Source organism: Pochonia chlamydosporia, chromosome 2 (assembly GCF_001653235.2).
Source record: "Pochonia chlamydosporia 170 chromosome 2, whole genome shotgun sequence".
In the NCBI taxonomy this organism is placed as follows: domain Eukaryota; kingdom Fungi; phylum Ascomycota; class Sordariomycetes; order Hypocreales; family Clavicipitaceae; genus Pochonia; species Pochonia chlamydosporia.
In genome coordinates this window covers 2,649,653-2,667,636 of record NC_035791.1, presented here as the reverse complement: position 1 = coordinate 2,667,636, position 17,984 = coordinate 2,649,653, and the positions used below count along the sequence as shown (strand labels likewise).

Sequence of the window (17,984 nt, the reverse complement as noted above, 5' to 3'; positions counted from 1 at the left end):
AGGCCACCAGGCCGTTTGTTCTGTTCTGTCAAGTTGTGGTCGATTGATGGCTTGAAACGCGGAAGGCACGGACGGACCAGGCGGCTTTGAGATTCCACAGCTCAAGTGGCCTCCAAGTGGCCTCTTTGACGTCACCAGCCGGCATTTCGTGCATCGATTTGCCATTGATTGAAAGCGAGACCAACTCGGACTCGGGACTGTTTGTAGGGCGAACATTTGGGCCTTTTTTTGTAAGCACTTCAATGTTGGCATTTAACCTGCCGTTTTCTTAGTAATTTCTCGATTTGCACCACTTGACATTTAAGACTGTCTTTTTTAAGCGATTCTTCGATTTCAAAACAGCCACGCGACATTCGTGCAACCCATTTGTGTGTAATTCTTGCATTTGAGCCACCGTGAATTTAGTCAGCGCATCTAATCGCTTATTCTACTCTGACCTGACTCCATCATCACCACAAGCCAACATCACTTCGGCACCTCCGGTCTTGAATCCTCACAGCACAACTCACGGTTGCAAATACATCCCTATACCCGCACATATTATTCGATATCCAACGTGCACAATTCCAGCACATGCTCTTCGCCACCACCACCAGCACACATTCCAAATCACACCCAGCCCTACGCCTTACCACCCTTTAGCCTCGCCAACGCAAGCATCGCGCCTCCCACAGCCTGCATTATAGACTGCAATGTCTTGATCGTCTCCTGAAACGGCGGATTCACCTGTGGTTCTTCCTTGCTAACCTGAGTTATCAGCTGGATTGTCGTTGTCAGATTCGACTCTACCCCTAATTAGCACCCCCAATACCCCCGTGATAGTTCTGATCGTGAGTTATGCATACGGATATCTTTGCCAATTTGCTCCACCTGTGCCTGGTTCAGGCTGGCAGTGCCCCTGCTTCCAATCCATGTGTCACTTCGTCTGACTACATCTGGGGGACCTGTGCCTGTCCATGTGGGAGCAGCTAATGCGGTGACCAGATGTGAGATTATGACTGCTGATGCTGGTTTCATGTTGGCCGAATTGTAAATATACTTGGGCAGCTTCGACGGATAAGCAAGATTGTGGCTCGAGAGGAAGGTCGAAGTTGGATGAGGAGAACTACACATTTATCATGTTCTTCCTTGGGGGATTTAACATTCTCTGTCATCTTGGCATCGCGGAACCAACAGCTGAGGAATGTCTGCCCTAATGATACACGCTTCTGCGCTCAAACACCCTGTCTGAGTTCTGAGATGTTCCTCGATTCAAGCCGTGTCGCACAGCACATGTCTGGAATGTGGTGTTGGCTGAGACTACAACACCACAATCAAGCAACCACACTGAGACCAGACCAACTTGCTGCCCTCCATTACGTCATGCAGACATTACAGACATCCGTTTAAGGCACTATTCTGCCACGGCACACACAGCCAGCTCTTCAAAATCAATAGAAGATATCTTGTTGAGAGCCAATCAAAGCATTGGCGTGGCCGATAGTAGTACAACCCCGTGCTGCAAGACGCGAGACTCCGTACATGTAGTTATCCAACAGAAAACAACGAGCAAACAGCTTCACTTCACCGCAACCTTACATGCCCGTCACCATTCTCTCCTTGATGACGCCCTCGAAATCCCGTCGACAGCTGCCGCAATACCCATCTCTCCATTCTTTCAACGCCTCCTTGCCTCTTCCCGTCAAGGATCCCATGATCTTTTGTTTCGACGAGTCGCCCGCCCCTGATTTACCCTGGCCATCGTCCTGCAGCATCAGCTCCAGGTCATCACACAACGACTTTTCGTTGATTAGCCAATTCTCCCATTCAGACTGCAGCATCTCCCTCTCGATGCTGTTGACTACACGCATAGCCACCATGAGGTCGTGTCGATAGGACCCCAGGCGCTGTCTTGTTCGCCGGAGTCTCCGCGCGCTGGCTCGACTTGACGGGGATGACAATGTAGCCCCGGCCTCATCCCACGGAATGTCAATTTCGGACGTGTCCATGAGGCTCTTGTACGTGTTGAAGCACGTGCTATTCTTTGGAAACTGTAGCTCATGGCCATGTGCACCAGTCGCCTCGTCCAAGTCGGCAAAGTAGATTGCCTTGCTCATCATCGAGTTGGGACCCACGCCGACTCGTCGCATAAAGGCTGCCGCACTCCGCTCTTTCCACCAGGTAGACGACTCTGTAGAAGTCAACAGGACGTTTGTCAAGGTACTCAAGCCCAACAGGAGAATGATGATGCGGTGGGCTGTAATGATGCCAAATAGTTTCTTGACACCGGCAAACGCCCACATTATCAGGGACGAGACGGCACTCTCGCCGAACGATCTGGCCGTCTCAAAGAGCATAGCTGTCAGGGTTCGTGGCTTGATTGCCTGCTTCTTGCTCGATTCCGCGGCGGCAGGTGAGAAGACTACCACCTGAGTCTGCTGGCCAACGTGGCCGTAAACTTGGATGGCCCTGTTTGTTCGGCTGCGTGGTCCCAGTTTGCGAACTTGATCGGTTGCCAGCTCCGCCATTTCTTCTGCGTCATTAATGGCGTCGTGAAGTGCCTGTCGTTCCACCAAATTTTTCGAGAGTGCTGGTGTTTTGGACCAGTCTATTTTGACGTAGGCGGCAAGCTTGCACTTGGATTTGGCCACGTGCGTGATGACAATCTTGGTGACGAGCTTGAAGCTGCCAGAATGAGGGAGGTGCCACGCCGTTTTGATGTGCGTCACTACGTATGTGACATGATCACTGTACACATCGATAGTCTGGTAATCATTGACATTTTCGGACTTCTTGCGACCAAGCATGTCGACATAGTCCACCTTGAACTGAAAGTCTCGTCGCATCTGGCCCTGGTCAACTAGCGCCCAGGGACCTTGCGCAATCTGCTGGGCTCGATGCTCAAAGTAGAGCTTTGGAAAGACGAAGCTCTTGTCACCGAAAAGCACGTGGAAGCAAGCCTTGGCACTGATTTCAAAGTGCCTCTCTGCCGCCATCTGCGTCATGCTCTCGGGTTCGTATACCACGGGATGCGACGGCAGGTGTAGCTTTCCAGGGTGCCGGTGCGGTGACCTCGACGGGTGAAGATGGGATCCGTAGTCATTCCGGCTGCCTGATAGCAGGAGTCCGGATCCCGAACTGGCGTCGATAGGCGAGTTTGGCGAAGCATCTTCCCAGCTCTCCGCTCCGGGGCTCGGGCGGTCGAATTCTTCCTTTTCCACATTTATCAGCGCAGAGATAATGTCCTCTGTATTCATGGGCTCCTCCGCTTGCAAGTTGTCGACCAAAAGGTTGAGACGGGTATGAAGCAGGTGGAGGTCGTCCAGGAATACTTTAATGGTGATACGCGTATAGCCCGTTTCGTTTGTGTCCTGGCCAAGGTGCAGGAAAATAAAGTCACAGTCCCTTCCAGCGGCAGTCGTCACCTCCGTAATGATGTCAAGGCTGATGCTGTACGCCGTAACCAAGCCCATTTGTTGACTGTAAAAGTACATGTTATCTGGAGTAACATAAATTCTGCCGTCTCCGGCAAGTGTATCACTTGGTGAGTCGCGTGCTCTTGAACTAGACCACGCCGCACGAAAGACCAAAACAAGATTCTCTCCCGTGGGAGCATTAGGGAACAAGAGACGGAACTGTGCGTTCTGAGCTCTCAGCTCCGTGGGATAATTGCGAGGTAGAGGGCGGTCGGCACGACCATCTTTGCCAATGCCAGGGAGACTAGTCTGTGAGCCCTGCGACACAACCACCCCGATGGGATCGTCGTCGTCAAATCTTGGCAGAACTGGTTGCTCGGGGGTGTTGATAGTAGCCCACACGTTGGTACCCCAGTAGTTTGCAACGATTGAGGTTGGTAACCTTCTGCTGTTGGCTACGGACGGCTTCTCGGCTGTCAAAAGCACAGCAGCTCGACTGAGACTCGTCGTGGCCGGCGGCTTGGCCAAAGTCAGAGGCGCAAGGGAACCAGGCGGCGTGTCCAGGGAAGGCAGGAAGCCAGAAGGTTGTTTGGGTGTATTCCCAGACACCTGCGTCCCCGGATGGGCCGGCAGCAAGTTGTGGCTGGCAGATATAAGACTGGCAATGCCACTGTTGGGCATGCCTGGGCTCACCGGACCCGGATCACCAGCAGCTCCGAAAGTCGATTTCCGGTGTAGATCCAGCTTCTGAATGATTCTTGCCGCATGTTCTCGTCTGCTTTCATCGTCTTCTCGCGCCAGGTCTCGTCCCAGGGCACTAAAAGATCGGCGACCCAGGCTTGCATTGTTAACGTCGACACTGTGTCTGGCTCCGACTTGTGCGTCCTGTCCGGGGACATAGAGAGTGGCGCTTCGCTCAAAGCCTGGGCCGGGAGCATCCTCGGCGAGAGCAGCAGGGTTGTCAACGGCTTTGGCAGAGAATTCCGGTGCACTCGGGGGATGTATCGAAAATGCTGGGTCAGTGCCGCCCGCAACAGAGCTGTTATCATTCCCCATACTGGTCTCGAAAGCCTTCTTCTTGGTCACTTCAAATACCTCGAGCCACTCCATTAGCTCTCTCTGGTTCTCAGCCTGTAACATCATGGTTTGATTTTTGGTCTTGACTTCAAAGCAAAATCGTCGTTCTTCGCCTACTGCAGGTTTCGCGTTGCAGAGTAAAACACCAATCTCGTCGCCTTGGAGAACTCCTTGCGGTCCGGGTACAAGCCAACCAAAGACGCCATCACGGCAGTAATACCATCTCCGGGTCCAGTTATATCTAACGGGTTTGCCAGACACTGTCCGTAGAAAGAGCCAGCCCTGTTTCTCCGAAATGACGGCCGTGCCATCCTTGGGTCGTAAATTGAGCGGTCCCCGTGAGCCTAGAAAGGGCACCGTCGATGCGCTGTAGTCCTCGAGCTCCCTAGAAGGTTTGAACCCCTCAAGAGTAGTCTCTCCCAGTTCTCGTCTTGCGGCCTGCAGCTCAGTTCTGAAGACGCCCTCTGAAGTCTCCATCTCTTTGGCCCATCCTCGCACACGGTCCATTTCCCGGGTCCATCTGGTGGCATTTATCACAGCATCCCTCGACCGCTGCAAATCTTTCCATATCTCGCTGCACACCTTGACCAGAAGCTTATCTGTAGCGAGTCGCAGTTGCGGCGCAAGCTGACAGTAATCCAGCGAGGCTTGGATATATGCCTTCCGGTTTTCATACACGGAGAAGGCATCTTCGCGAAGAGCCGACGGCTCCTTTGTCTTCGATTGTCCTACGTATCGTGCAAGAGTCGAATCGTAAGCCCTTTGCGATTGCTCCAGGATCCTCCGTATCTCCTTGAAGTTTCGCATGTCGCCGCTAAGGAAGCTCCGGACGGGCTCGATGACAGCGGTATCCATTCGCTTGATGCTGCTCAGTATTTGCTGCCAGCACTCGCGTTGGCCATCTCCAACTCGTTTCAAGGCCAGAAAGGTGTAGTCATTTTCGATAATCCCATCGGCGGCGGACGGCATTGTCTTGGTAAGGTATGCATTGATGGTATCTTCAAGCCCCTGGATCTCGTGGGCGAATTTAGACGTCGAATTCACGTAGCCGTTGAGCCATTTCTCAACAGCCTCTATTTGATCGGAAAAGTGGTTGGCGGTCGCTCGGAACGTCGGCGAGTCGAGGGCAGCTTCATTCAATCCGACCGGCACACCACGATCCATTGGCCGTGGCGGACCGGTCGTTGACACGGGCTCGGCGGGAGGCATGATGAGAATTGTGTACAAGGTTCTCCAGTAGCACCGCTACATGTGCTCTGGAGTACCGGTGCACCCCGTAATTATAAGTATGCAATGCAGGTGTTGAATACAAAAAATGTTGAGACAGATGAGCTCGGGTCGAGACAAAGGAGACGGAGCTCACATTGACGTATGCAGGCTGAAGCTATGATGAGACTGCGCCCCACTCTTTGGTTGTTGTCCAAAGAACCACCCCACAAGGTGCAGACATGCCAATACCAATTAAAGACAAGTTTCTTCAAACCTCGTGCGAAGGAGTAGCAACGACCATCAGACAGCCAAGTGGTAAAGTGAAACTTGGTCTCAAATATAAAAAAAGGAGTGACTGTCATTATGAATGCTATCTAATTTCATGGGCAGCTATTCCCCAGGTTGCAGTCCGCAAATTCGAGACAAGTAATAAACAATAGAGCTAGGTATTACAGAGCTTCAGAGGACAGCCAACAAACTTGGCCACAGGCTAGGAGAAACAAATCCAAAACTTCAAGGGTAATTTTGAGCTCGTTTATTTTGCAGGCATCTCCACTTCGATGTGCTGTCCAACCGACCTCGTCTCAATTTCCGCAGGTAGCACCTGTACGCTTCCATGTGAGTTTAGACGTCGATACCGATGGCAAATGGAAAAATGGAATAACCTTACCTCCTTTTCTGCCAATCAGTCAGCTCAAGTGGCCGTCATCATTGAACGAAGTGGACTTGGCCGAGACGCCTGGTGGCCTTGCGTTGAAGTGCCAGTCTCGGCATTTCTCATCAAGCGCTTCTGAGCAAATGACAGCGGCGCGGCATTGATAGACCTCGGCGCGTCGTCGTCGTCATCGTCGTCGTCGTGGCGTACATCATCCTCGTTGTGTGCAGACGGTTGAACTTGAGCAGGTCCCTCGCTCTCGACGAGGGGTTCCGCAGGTCAATCGTCATAATATTCATCATCGTCACTAAGATCAGCCAACTGCTCAAAGTTGACCTTGTAGCGGAGAATACCGCCAATGCCACCAAAGCCCTTGACAAACTGGTTGCCCTCAGTTGAGCGATCCGACACAAACTCCAGGTTGGCACCAAAGTCCTTGTAGTGCTCAGCGATCCACTCCAGGAACGACTCCTGGGAGACGATTTCCTTCTCTTGACCAGTGGCAGAATCCAGGAACTTGTCTCGGTTGGCCTGTTCCTGCTGCTTTGAAAAGTGCAGGATCACCTCTTCACCATTGCTATCCTTCAAGACCCAACGGGTAATTTCCAAATTTTCAAAAATGATGAGCGTTTCAATGGCACCAAGCTCCAAAGCCTTGAGAGTGTCGTCGATACCGTAGCAAACCTTGCCAGTGTCCTGGCTAATTTCTTCAAAGTATTTGCCAATGAGTTTCTTCTCCTGGATAAACTTGACATTTCCAAGGGTCTCGGAAGACAGCTCGATGGCCTGGTTGAAACCGTTTTCACCACCATACGAGACATCAACAACCTTGATAACCTTGGTCTGGAGACGGTTGTCGAACATGTCGGAGGCATTGAGGTCATTCTTGAAATCGGCAGAACCAGCGAGAACAATGCCGGCAACGTTGACCTTGTCGTTGGTAATGAAGTTTTGCACGGCGAGTTCAGCAACCTTGCGGACATAGTTGTGACGCTTCTCCTCACGAAGACGGGCGAAACGCAGAGCAGACTGACCACCACGTCCGTGCTTCTTGGGCAGATCGACAGAGAACTTGTGGACAATGTCGCGGGTGTTTCCGCTCAGAGTGCCAAAGAGAGCACCATTACCATCCATGATGATGAAACCGAACTTTTGATCAGACTCGAGCAGCTCAGCAAGGGCCTCGGTATGGAACTTGTTGTCGCAAAGATACAGTGAAGTGTTGATGGGCTTGAAAGGCTCAAAGTCAATGTTGACCTTTCGCTCCTTTCCTTCCTGGGTCAAAATTTCACCACAGTAAATAACCAAGCCATTTGGTGGGACTTTGTTGTAGAGCTTCAAACGATTCTGAGTCGAGGTAATGGCGGACAAGACGGACTGTCGGTTAACTCGCGACTTGATGTTGGATGCAGTACCCTGAGTAGGATCCCATGTTAGGTCCGAGGTCATTCTGGAAGCGTTTGGTACAATAAAGGATATCAACTTACGTATTCTTCAGCCAACATCTTGGCTGCACGGGAGACCTGATCCTTTGGAGCTGAAGTTCCAAGACGCATCAGTAAAGGAGCCTGGTGGTTGGAGAGACATCTCTGAAAAGTGGCATGGCACGAGGAACGTACGAATGATGAGGGAAATCATGGAGGTTCCATTGCCTCTAGCAGCTTCAAGACGCTTGATGAGCTTCTTGATCTTCCAGATCTCAATCTATAGGATATTATTGTCAGTTTTTATATTCTTTTTTTTTTTTGTGTCTCTGTTGCTCTATCGCTTTGGCAGCCATCCTCCTTTGTCGACTGGTCCTCTGTTGTGATTTCAACGCACCACTTGTCGCGGGGCACAAGCCTCAGCACGCGCAGACCAAGGTAGTGTCCGCCCAGAGAGAGGGGCAGCTGGTGGCAGGCCAAAAGAGGAGGAGGGGCTTGCAACTGGCGCAGAGAGCACAATTTTTTTTTCCCTGGGTGACAACACTCACGTTCCTCTCGGCCTCGTTCGCTTGCGCGTCGGACATTGTGGCGGTAGTTGTTCAAAAAGTTGCGAACAAAATATCTGGTTTGGTCCCGCAGCGCAGGAGGACTTTTTGCCGAATGATGAGCAGACGAAGTAAGGGGTTTGGGGGAGTAGCGGTGTCGTGCTGCAACAACAATGAAGCTGGAGAAGGGAGATGCTGGAGCCAGATTTCAAGTTTAAAAAGGCTAAGAGATTTTACAGTGACGGCGCCAGGCACTTTGGACGGAGTACCTCGACTCAGTGCGTGGACAGACTGGGAGATGGAGTACCTGACCCATAAAGCCAGACGTGTGTGTCGGGCCAAAATTAACACGGCCAGGCCATACCAGACCGCACCTCATGTCCTGACTCCTCCGTACCTTGGTACATGCACAGCAGTGCTCCAGCTTGACTTGACCGCACAAAGCCATCCAGCGCCTGGTGCAACTGGCGGCATTGCCGTGGGCGGTTGGCTCCATGTCTGGTGAAGTTATGCCCAGCATCATTGCATCCTTTGCCTAGCCTAAATGTGGGCCTGTGACACAATGCTTGGAACTGGTGCAGCGGTTGAGTCAATTGTTCTCCGTCATTTGCCATTGACTTCACACCATGAGCCTCGCTGCCTGTAACTGCATGTGGCATCCATCTGGACGGAGACTCCGTAGATTGAAATCGTTTGTTAGCTACCTATGCATTTTGGCTGAAGGCAGGCAAGCTTCGTATCAGGTGCATTTGCCCAGTCATCGTCCTGCAGGCAACAGCGAGTTGGCTCTTTCAAGACCAACTTGGAGACGCCGCTTTCTGTGTCTGAAAAGCAAACTTGACGCAAAAGCACCAAGCCAGACATTTAGGCATTTCGCTCCAAGCAGTAGCCCTGTAACAGTGATCTCACTTCAATGTTCCCTTGCACCCAGCCCAGTCAACTTCAAGCCCACCACAGACCGCCTCACCGCCCGGCAGTACTGACACGCGCCGATGTAGCAGAGCTTCCAATCATGGTAATACCAGCACCACATACCTCAGAAGCCATCCACCACTTGCTCCTGGATCACTCTGTCATTCAAACTCATTCCAATCTCAAAAACGACATCCTCTCCCGGGAGCAAGCTTCCTGACACTCCTACCAGGCGGCATCAGCATCCCTCATCACCATGGACATGGACTCCATCGCAACAGAGGTCGCCGAGACCATCCAAGCGGGCCACATCCGATCCCACCCCGATATCAACTTCGACGCCTCGCCCTCCACAGCCGCCGACAAACGAGAACCAGTCACCCTCCACAGCCCTCGCCTCAGCGATGACGAACTCCTCAACGACGTGGAAGACGATGAGGAGGACATCCCCTACAGTGTTCTGCACCCCTCCCACAAATCTCACAGCCTCCCACCTTTGCCAGATTTGCGATTCGAGCAGAGCTACTTGCGGAGTATTGCCAATGCCGATACATGGTGGAAGGTGTTACTCATCACAGCAAGAGATCAGGTAAGACGAAAGTCGCCTTGGTAGTGTACAAGGGGCAGAATTGGCTTTCTGTAAGAGCATCACTAACCATTTCCCTTTGCTATTCTTATAGATTATGATGCCGTTGGCACAAGGTCTTATTTATAACTTGTTATTATGTGGCTGGCAACATTGGAATAGAAGTGCCAAAATACATGGCAACACGGCGGGCTCGCGCGTACGGAGATGGTGGTATGGCGTTAACAACTGGACAATACCCAAACGAAAGATGTAATTGTACACTAGACACGAATGTTTCTGCCTTTGAGAAAAGCATGTAGATTATTTTATGCAGCCTTTTAACTAGCCTTGTATATACACTGGGTTCGCATTTGGCCTGTCAAGATGCCTCTCGTCACACGCTGGGTGCTCTTATATCCTCTATTTCATCAGCAGTGCTCGTATAGCGATAGAAGAGTACGATTGCCATAAGCTGCTCATGTGCGCTTTTCCAGGGGTATTCATATCATTAAGCTGGAAGCAACGAGAAGTTTGTATATTGCCAGAACGAGCCTGGCGGCACGTATTGTCCACACCCCATCGTGACGGTAACACAAACACCTCGTGAACCCGTAGATTTTTCCTTCCCCGTCATATTGTCATAGCCTCTTCTCCTTATCACCTCTCCAATGAGAGCAAAGTTTCGTCAAATAGTACATGTATACTCTAATCACAATTGCAGCTTTCCCAACCCCAACTCCATGAAATCGTGTACCAAACGCCATAAAATACCCTTAATTTGTACCATTGACATCCTCAGATGGCGATGCTAGTTGAGCATGTGGCTTTTCTGGACTACCCCGAAAGGCCAGGTTCGTGGCGGGAATGGCAGACAGGGTCGGAGCGTCAATGCCGGCTACCTTGTCTGCAATATCAGCTGGGCTTGTGTGAGTCTGCGGTGTATTTATCTGCGGTTGAGGTGTTTTCTCTCTATTTGTCTGCTCAGGTGGCATCGAGTTGGTCTCCGGCGCTGTGACGGGTGCCGGTGCTGGTGCATCTTGCATCTCAATAGTTTGAGATTCCGGTACAGGCGCTTCGACCTTCCAATCTTGCGCGTCTGGAGTGGGCAGCATGTTGGGACCTTGGTCGATCGGGGATAACACTGTCCGCAGTTTGGGTGGTGTGACTGAGAGCTTCACAACTAAGCTCTGGGGTTGATCGTCAATGTCATCTTCGACCATGGCTTCCTCCTCGTCAAATTCATCTTCGTCCTCGGACTCTTCGGGTACGTGAGCGTCGTCTTCATCGTCTCCAAACCCAGCCTCGCTCTCCTCGTCACTACCGCCTTGTCTAGACTGATGTTCAGACCAGCCATTTGCACCCTGATGAGCTGCTGAGCGTCTAGGTCGCCCGGAAGGGCCCAATGAATCATCGTGTTCCATCTCCGAATGATCACCGTGGACACTTCCAGGTGCACTCTCACCCGCAACCATATTGAGGCGCGGGGGCGCCCGAATCTGCCTTCCGCTCGACGTTGTGACTGGCCCAGTCTCGGCTGGTGTATTAGCACCGGTATTGCGAGCTGATCGCCTGTACCCAGTAGAGTCGGAATAGAAAACATCCTCATCATCCGAGTACGTGTACTTGATACGTTTGCCCCTTGTACGGCCCTCGTACATGGAGAAACCCGGCTCTGGCCGTTTGAACTGCTCCTTTCGCATCTGACGATATTCCCGGCGCTTGCGTTTCTGAGTTCGGTGTTAGCGTAGGCAATTTCCAAAGTTTGTATTGCCACTCCCAAAGCGTGTGTTGTTGGATACGACAGCAGAGGGGGGGATGTGGGAAGATTCTAACCTCTTCACCAGCCTCAAATCGAGGAATGACTTGCAACATCTTTTGGCTTAGTTTCTTCGCCTTCGGGCCCCCGTCCCTAGTTTCAAGCTTCTGGGCAAGAGCTTTCAACTCTTCAATCGAGCCGGCAACACTGAACCAAGTTCTGTTTGTTCCTGCGGGATTGCTCTCGCGGTATATCCGGAAGTTTGTGTCGTCCTGTCCTTCGACCAAGAAGTATCGTCGTTTGTCTCCGTCCGATCCCCACGGTTGTACCGACCTTGGCTGATTCAAGTCGTCTTCCTGGCGGTTCTGCTTGTATGCCTGATTGATCACTCCTTTGACGGTGTCAGATGATGCCATCGACCATAAGATCAGTGTTCGCAATAATGTGAGCTATGCCCATGTTAGCAAAGTGAACCACGACTACAAAGTCTCACAACAGACGTACTCGTTCCGTTGGCGTCATGGAGTTGAATGATGCGCCACCCGACAACGGATTCTTATCCTCCCAAGAAGCTGGCCATTGATTCTTGTGCGACGTGATCGCATCTTCCAACGCCCTGCCGTAATGGCCAAGTCTGTAGAACGAGGAAAAGAAAATTTTCATCAGCAACTGTCCCGTATTATCTTCTGCTCAGTAGTTTGGCTTACTTGACGTCCTGCTTCCGGTTCAAAAGCAATCCCAAAACTGCACAAAGAAAGTGTTCCACTCGGTCGCCCGGGATAGCTTCGACTACATCACGTTCGAGCTCTTGTGGCCCAAAATGAGCTAGTGACTTTGGAAACGCGTCGCTGAATCGACTTCTGAACATGACGATGAACTGCTGGCGGGTTAGTAGACTTTTCAACTTAAAGGTGGCTGGCACGCGAAGAATCGCGTCATGGTCGGTCATCTACGCGACTTTCGCGCCAAAGACTCAATTTGACGAAGATGTAGTTTCCACGTAGCAGATTCAGAATATTTGTGATTTTCTTACCGCGATGTCGGGATTATCTGCCAGCACATATTCGTGTGGAGGCGAGGGCGACCGTTTTCGTGGTGGCGGCGACGGTTCCTTGGGAGGCTGTTCTGATAGCTTCGGGAAGAACTTTAGGATGCCCGACTTGGTCTTTGTCGTCGCGTCATCGCTGTTGTCATCCAGCTCAACATCCGACGGCACTGGAGATAGCGACGACAAAGACGAAAGGTCAGACGAATCGTCGTCGGCAGTCATGTTGAGTTTGTCCCGGCACAAGAGGTGTGTCGCGGTGTGTGGAGAAGTGAAGGAAGCCAGGAAGTCTTGGTTGTTCGTCGTCGAGACGTGCACTAAGCCCAAACCCACGTCCGCAAGCCGCAAATCAGAGTCCAGCCCAATTGGATAAGCAAAGGGGTCTATCAAACTTCTTATACTATGCACGCCTTACTAACATATCTACCTCGTCTACAACCCCCAGACTTGAGACAACTGGTATTACCACTCCCTTGCCTTGCCATGCCATGCCATGCCATCTTCAGCTCAGCTGGGGGGATTTTTGGGGTCCTTTCATGTCCAACAAGATGCCGTGGTCAACAGCCCGCACCGTAGCAGATGCATCCTTTAGCCCATGACTAACGTAGCAGCACAGCATAATTCCATGTCGAATTCGTACCAATTTTATCACGGAAACTGATGCCCAATTCCTGTGTGTATTTTGTTCACGCATATAGCAGTACATTCAGAAACCAAGCGGCAAAACTCGGGACGTCAGGTATGATTCGGATGGTCCAGATTCCATGATCGAAGCAGCTTTCAACTGCCGATTCGGCATTGTTGTTGCACCAATAGAAGCTTTGTAGTAGTGTGGATGAACGGTACACATGCACCATCATCACGATGCAGCAGCAGCATCGGAACACGTCCTGGGTTCTTTGTCCGAGAGCACTTGCCCAGATTGTAGAAAATGGTCTCATCCTCCAAATAATACTCTGATTGTGGAGTCTTGTTCATCGATAACCCGGACAAAGAAGCCTTGCCTGAGCGGTCCAACATGCCTGGTTGGTCGCTCTCGAAAATTGACACCAGAGGTCCACCACCCACATCGATCTCCATGGCCAAGTCAATCGCAAGCATGGTGATAGCGGGTAGCTTCACTACTCACGACAGTGCATCTTTCCGATTTCTTCACCTCTGCACAGTGAGTGCCAACAACGTCACGACGACGAGATTTCGGTATGAATGAATGTCAGGCCTCCGAGTAGCCAAAACGTCGAAAGAGAGCGTCCCTTGTAGCTGAGCTCATTTTTGAACCATGGTTCCGATGATATCCCATCTTGATTGCCACTCGGCTAGTTCAAGCTGATTCGAGCAATGCGTGAGTCCCTGTCTTTCGTATCGTCACATTCTGGAAGCGCCAATCCCCCGGTTAGTACCACAACGTCGCCAAATCGCCAGTCCACCTTGTGAGCGTAAATCTCGGTCATCTTGAGCCCAATCGAGACCGCGATTCAGGACAAAAGTGATGAACTGGGTTTTCAGTTAGCAAGAGCAAATTTGCGTCATCACAGGGCTAGTGGAAAAGAAGCAGAGGAACTAAGTGCATCACATAGCATAGGCCATCTTCAGAGAATCTTGTGTCTTGAATAATGAGAGTCGATGCGCTGCTCTCACCGTGGTGACTACGGCTCTTTGTCCTGATGAGGAGTCGTGGTGGCGTGGGTGCGGTTTCGCGTGAGGCCAGGGAGAGGAATGATTCTTGGCTACAAAGACACTGTGCAGCGCACAGTACCAGGTACGCATCACAGTTGAGTGACAAACATGTTTGATTCTCCTAATTAGCCTCAAACTCCTGTACGAAGAAGCAGAAAACAATATCATTATGATGCATACTTACGTACATACAGCAAAAGGGCCATTTTTCACTGAAATTAGTCTTACATAACCCAGCATCGAGCATTTTCATAGACACTGTACGTCTGGCCGTTTATCCGCGTGCAGTGAGCGACCGAATGTGGAGACTTTTGCAAATGGTGGTGCTGGAAACTCGCCCTTGAGATGATTGGACCTACCACTTCGCTTGCAACGGTCCACTTGAAGATCACGTGGTCAGGGCTCCTCCAGCGCGCGAATGGTCCCGCACACAAAAAATTGTCACCAAGTCCGCAGGTCACGCCTCTTTGTTAAAACACCAAGCGGCGGGAGCCAGGTAAATTCCACCCCAACACCACGCCCTCGGCTCGACAAGTCACTGACAGCATCTGCTCAAGCAGTTAACTCGAACGATTGCATCGAGTCCACACGAGCCGCCATGGGTAGAGTTATTCGCAACCAGCGCAAGGGCCGTGGATCTATTTTCAGTCAGTTACCGTCCTTCGAACTTTCTCGACATCGATCCTCGACGACGACGAGAGACGCAATTGCTAACATTTGGGAATAGCGGCCAACACGCGCTTGAACAAGGCCCCCGCCAAGTTCCGCACTCTCGATTACGCTGAGCGTCATGGCTACGTCCGTGGTGTAGTCAAGGATATCATCCACGACCCTGGTTAGTTTTTTCTCACAACGCGGAAAGAATTATACTGTAATTCGGGATCAAGGGAATTGGAGGCTGACGGTGGATTTTTTATTTTTCTCTAGGTCGTGGTGCTCCTCTCGCCAAGGTTTCTTTCCGCCACCCCTACAAGTACAAGCAGGTCTCCGAGACCTTCATTGCCAACGAGGGCATGTACACCGGCCAGTTCATCTACGCCGGAAAGAAGGCTGCTTTGACCGTCGGCAACGTCCTGCCCCTCGGTGAGATGCCCGAAGGTACCGTCGTTTCCAACGTCGAGGAGAAGATCGGTGACCGTGGTTCTCTGGGCCGTACCTCCGGTGCCTATATCACCGTCATTGGCCACAACCCCGACGAGGGCAAGACCCGTATCAAGCTGCCCTCTGGTGCCAAGAAGGTCGTCCACTCTAGCACTCGTGGCATGATCGGTATTGTTGCCGGTGGTGGTCGTACCGACAAGCCTCTCCTGAAGGCCTCTCGCGCCAAGCACAAGTTCGCCGTCAAGCGTAACAGCTGGCCCAAGACTCGTGGTGTTGCCATGAACCCTGTGGACCATCCTCATGGTGGTGTACGTATTATCGAGGAGCATAAAGTACAATTTGCAGGAAATACTGACAACTTTTACAGGGTAACCACCAGCACATTGGTAAGGCGTCTACCATCTCCCGATACGCCGCTCAGGGTCAAAAGGCCGGTCTCATCGCTGCCAGAAGGACGGGTCTGTTGCGTGGTACTCAAAAGACAAAGGAGTAGGCGGCTGGATTTCTTGGTCTCATTGGGATGGTGTTACAGTGGCTTGCTTGCATCTTTTGATGGTACTGCTGCGAGCAGGAATCTGGTAGCTCAGAAAGCAAGTACTATGGCATTTGGCGTACACAAAATATTGGTTCCCTCTGCTACACCTGTGACGAAAATGGACGATGTGAATATCCGGATTGGGCGTGATGTATTTGGAGCAAAAACAAAAAGAACATTTCATAATCTTATCCCATCTGCGCTGCCTCTGCAAAACGTGAGTGTTGCATGCCACAAACCATGCGAATAATGAGGAGCAAAAAAGATCGAGTGCCCGACTGGCAGCTTTTCGTTCCGACCGTCATGTACCATCGGTCTGACTCACCATTGGTAGAGGCTCACGAGAATAGGTGGTGCCGAAAGTTGACTGGTCGACTTTGATAAGCATGTCCCGCAACTTTTCCTCTTTTCCATTGAACATACGCCTCAATAATGTCAAGATGCCTTCATTTATACCGGGACTGGAGTTGAACCGCAAATTTCACGACCATGTAGTACGACCACTATTGGCAGCAGAGTTCCCAGACTTGCAGTACGATGCCGCCCTTATTGGACCTGGAAGTGAGGTCCTCGGCTTTGATACCGAAATGTCTATGGATCACGACTGGGGGCTTCACTTCTTCATATTCGTAAGAGAGGAACACCAGGAGCAATGTCAAGTAATCGCAAACATGTTGAGCCACAAGTTGCCTGAATCATTCCTTGGCTTCCCCGTCTCAATACCACCCGTATCCCCAAAACCCGGCGTACGAGTTCTCGATGACGAGCTTCCAGGCCCGATCAAGCATCACATTACGCCCATGACACTAAACACATTTGTTGTCCGGCACCTTGGACTGGATGTGACAAAGGGTCTTGATTCTGTTAGTTGGCTGACGCTCCCTACTCACGCTATAGGAGAGGTGGTCGCTGGTGAAATATATCACAGTGGCCTAGGCGACCTCTCACGGCTTCGGGATAATCTCTCCTGGTATCCCCATGATGTGTGGTTGTATCTCCTCGCTTCAGGGTGGCAACGGCTAAGCGAGGAAGAACACCTAATGCCACGAGCTGCATATGCTGGTAGTGAACTCGGGTCAGCACTCATCGGCTCACGACTGGTCCGAGATGTAATGAACTTATGCTTTCTCATGGAAAGGAGGTATGCTCCGTATCCGAAATGGTTTGGCCTGGCATTTCGACAACTTCAGTGTGGACCACTGCTGGAACCCATTCTGTTGGGAGCACAGCAGGCATCGACCTGGCGTGAGAGACAAGAATTCCTTGCTCAAGCCTACGAGGTTTTAGCAAAGAAGCACAATGCGCTAGGAATTGGAAAAGCCCTTCCGGATAAGGTGTCTTATTTCCATGACCGTCCGTTCAAGGTGGTTCACGGAGAGCTATTCGCAGAAGAGGTTTTTAAGCAAATTACTGATGTCGAGGTGAGAAGGATTGCTGCTCAGCAGCCTATTGGTAGTTTAAGCCAGTGGGCAGACAATACTAGTCTGCTGGACGGAAAATGCAGTGAGAGGATAAGAGGATTGTATGAGTAGAGTAGCAATCTGTCAAAGTGCATGGCTGAAGTGGTAGCCATGTTTGCCTGTTGGGTTCTTTGCGTGTGACAAAGCTGAACATGACGTTCACATAGCGTGCAGCAATAGTCCATTAAAGCAATGAATTTTCACAAGCAGACACACATTTATTATATATTCTTTTTTAAGCATATAGTATCAGGCGTATTTCTGAAACTATGGACGATGAGGACAAGGCTCTATGCTTTCATCCAAGACAAAAGAAAGGATTCTTGGGCTGGCATTTGTCGGAATTTGCCCCACATTTGATGCTCGACCCTGACCAAACATTCAATGTTTGCAGCCCCTCCATGTCCATGTCCATCAAACCAAAAGCCCGACTGTTGCTCCCAGGGCCTGAGAGTTCCTGAGATTCGGAGATTCTTCGAGCCCCGCCATTTCATCCCACTGCCGCCATTCAAAAATCTTTCCCACCTTGTTGACCGTTCAACTCCGACTCCATCCATCTCTCCAGATCTTGCTTGATCCATTGCGTATTCTGTTCTATTGATTTTGCACAATTCTGCACTCATTC

At 51.1% G+C, this 17,984-nt stretch overlaps 8 protein-coding genes across 8 annotated transcripts; 3 read left to right on the top strand and 5 right to left on the bottom strand.

The window, feature by feature from the left end:
* Window positions 1–795: 795 nt before the first annotated feature.
* Window positions 796–1,113, bottom strand: VFPPC_17556 (hypothetical protein; the record flags this gene model as incomplete). The annotated part of the gene is made up of 1 exon (XM_022429254.1): window positions 796–1,113. One exon carries the CDS (start codon window positions 1,111–1,113, stop codon window positions 796–798), a length of 318 nt encoding a protein of 105 aa, XP_022285719.1.
* Window positions 1,114–1,574: 461 nt separating this feature from the next.
* On the bottom strand, window positions 1,575–5,681 carry VFPPC_02918 (transcription factor SipA3; the record flags this gene model as incomplete). The annotated part of the gene is made up of 1 exon (XM_018282495.1): window positions 1,575–5,681. The coding sequence occupies one exon, from the start codon at window positions 5,679–5,681 to the stop codon at window positions 1,575–1,577; it is 4,107 nt and encodes a 1,368-aa protein (XP_018146989.1).
* A 934-nt stretch (window positions 5,682–6,615) lies between these two features.
* VFPPC_02917 (eukaryotic peptide chain release factor subunit 1) lies at window positions 6,616–8,344 on the bottom strand (the record flags this gene model as incomplete). The annotated part of the gene is made up of 4 exons (XM_018282494.1): window positions 6,616–7,752; window positions 7,824–7,873; window positions 7,956–8,040; window positions 8,309–8,344. 4 exons carry the CDS (start codon window positions 8,342–8,344, stop codon window positions 6,616–6,618), a joined length of 1,308 nt encoding a protein of 435 aa, XP_018146988.1.
* Window positions 8,345–9,473: 1,129 nt separating this feature from the next.
* Window positions 9,474–9,830, top strand: VFPPC_13358 (hypothetical protein; the record flags this gene model as incomplete). Its single annotated transcript, XM_018291135.2, has 1 exon — window positions 9,474–9,830. One exon carries the CDS (start codon window positions 9,474–9,476, stop codon window positions 9,828–9,830), a length of 357 nt encoding a protein of 118 aa, XP_018146987.2.
* Window positions 9,831–10,558: 728 nt separating this feature from the next.
* On the bottom strand, window positions 10,559–12,811 carry VFPPC_13357 (hypothetical protein; the record flags this gene model as incomplete). Its single annotated transcript, XM_018291134.1, has 5 exons — window positions 10,559–11,512; window positions 11,619–11,990; window positions 12,046–12,175; window positions 12,249–12,418; window positions 12,575–12,811. The coding sequence occupies 5 exons, from the start codon at window positions 12,809–12,811 to the stop codon at window positions 10,559–10,561; spliced, it is 1,863 nt and encodes a 620-aa protein (XP_018146986.1).
* A 555-nt stretch (window positions 12,812–13,366) lies between these two features.
* VFPPC_17557 (hypothetical protein) lies at window positions 13,367–13,687 on the bottom strand (the record flags this gene model as incomplete). Its single annotated transcript, XM_022429255.1, has 1 exon — window positions 13,367–13,687. One exon carries the CDS (start codon window positions 13,685–13,687, stop codon window positions 13,367–13,369), a length of 321 nt encoding a protein of 106 aa, XP_022285718.1.
* A 1,174-nt stretch (window positions 13,688–14,861) lies between these two features.
* VFPPC_15579 (60S ribosomal protein L2) lies at window positions 14,862–15,857 on the top strand (the record flags this gene model as incomplete). The annotated part of the gene is made up of 4 exons (XM_018293332.1): window positions 14,862–14,910; window positions 14,991–15,098; window positions 15,191–15,672; window positions 15,732–15,857. The coding sequence occupies 4 exons, from the start codon at window positions 14,862–14,864 to the stop codon at window positions 15,855–15,857; spliced, it is 765 nt and encodes a 254-aa protein (XP_018146985.1).
* Window positions 15,858–16,339: 482 nt separating this feature from the next.
* On the top strand, window positions 16,340–17,431 carry VFPPC_02916 (hypothetical protein; the record flags this gene model as incomplete). The annotated part of the gene is made up of 1 exon (XM_018282493.1): window positions 16,340–17,431. The coding sequence occupies one exon, from the start codon at window positions 16,340–16,342 to the stop codon at window positions 17,429–17,431; it is 1,092 nt and encodes a 363-aa protein (XP_018146984.1).
* Between the last annotated feature and the right edge of the window lie 553 nt (window positions 17,432–17,984).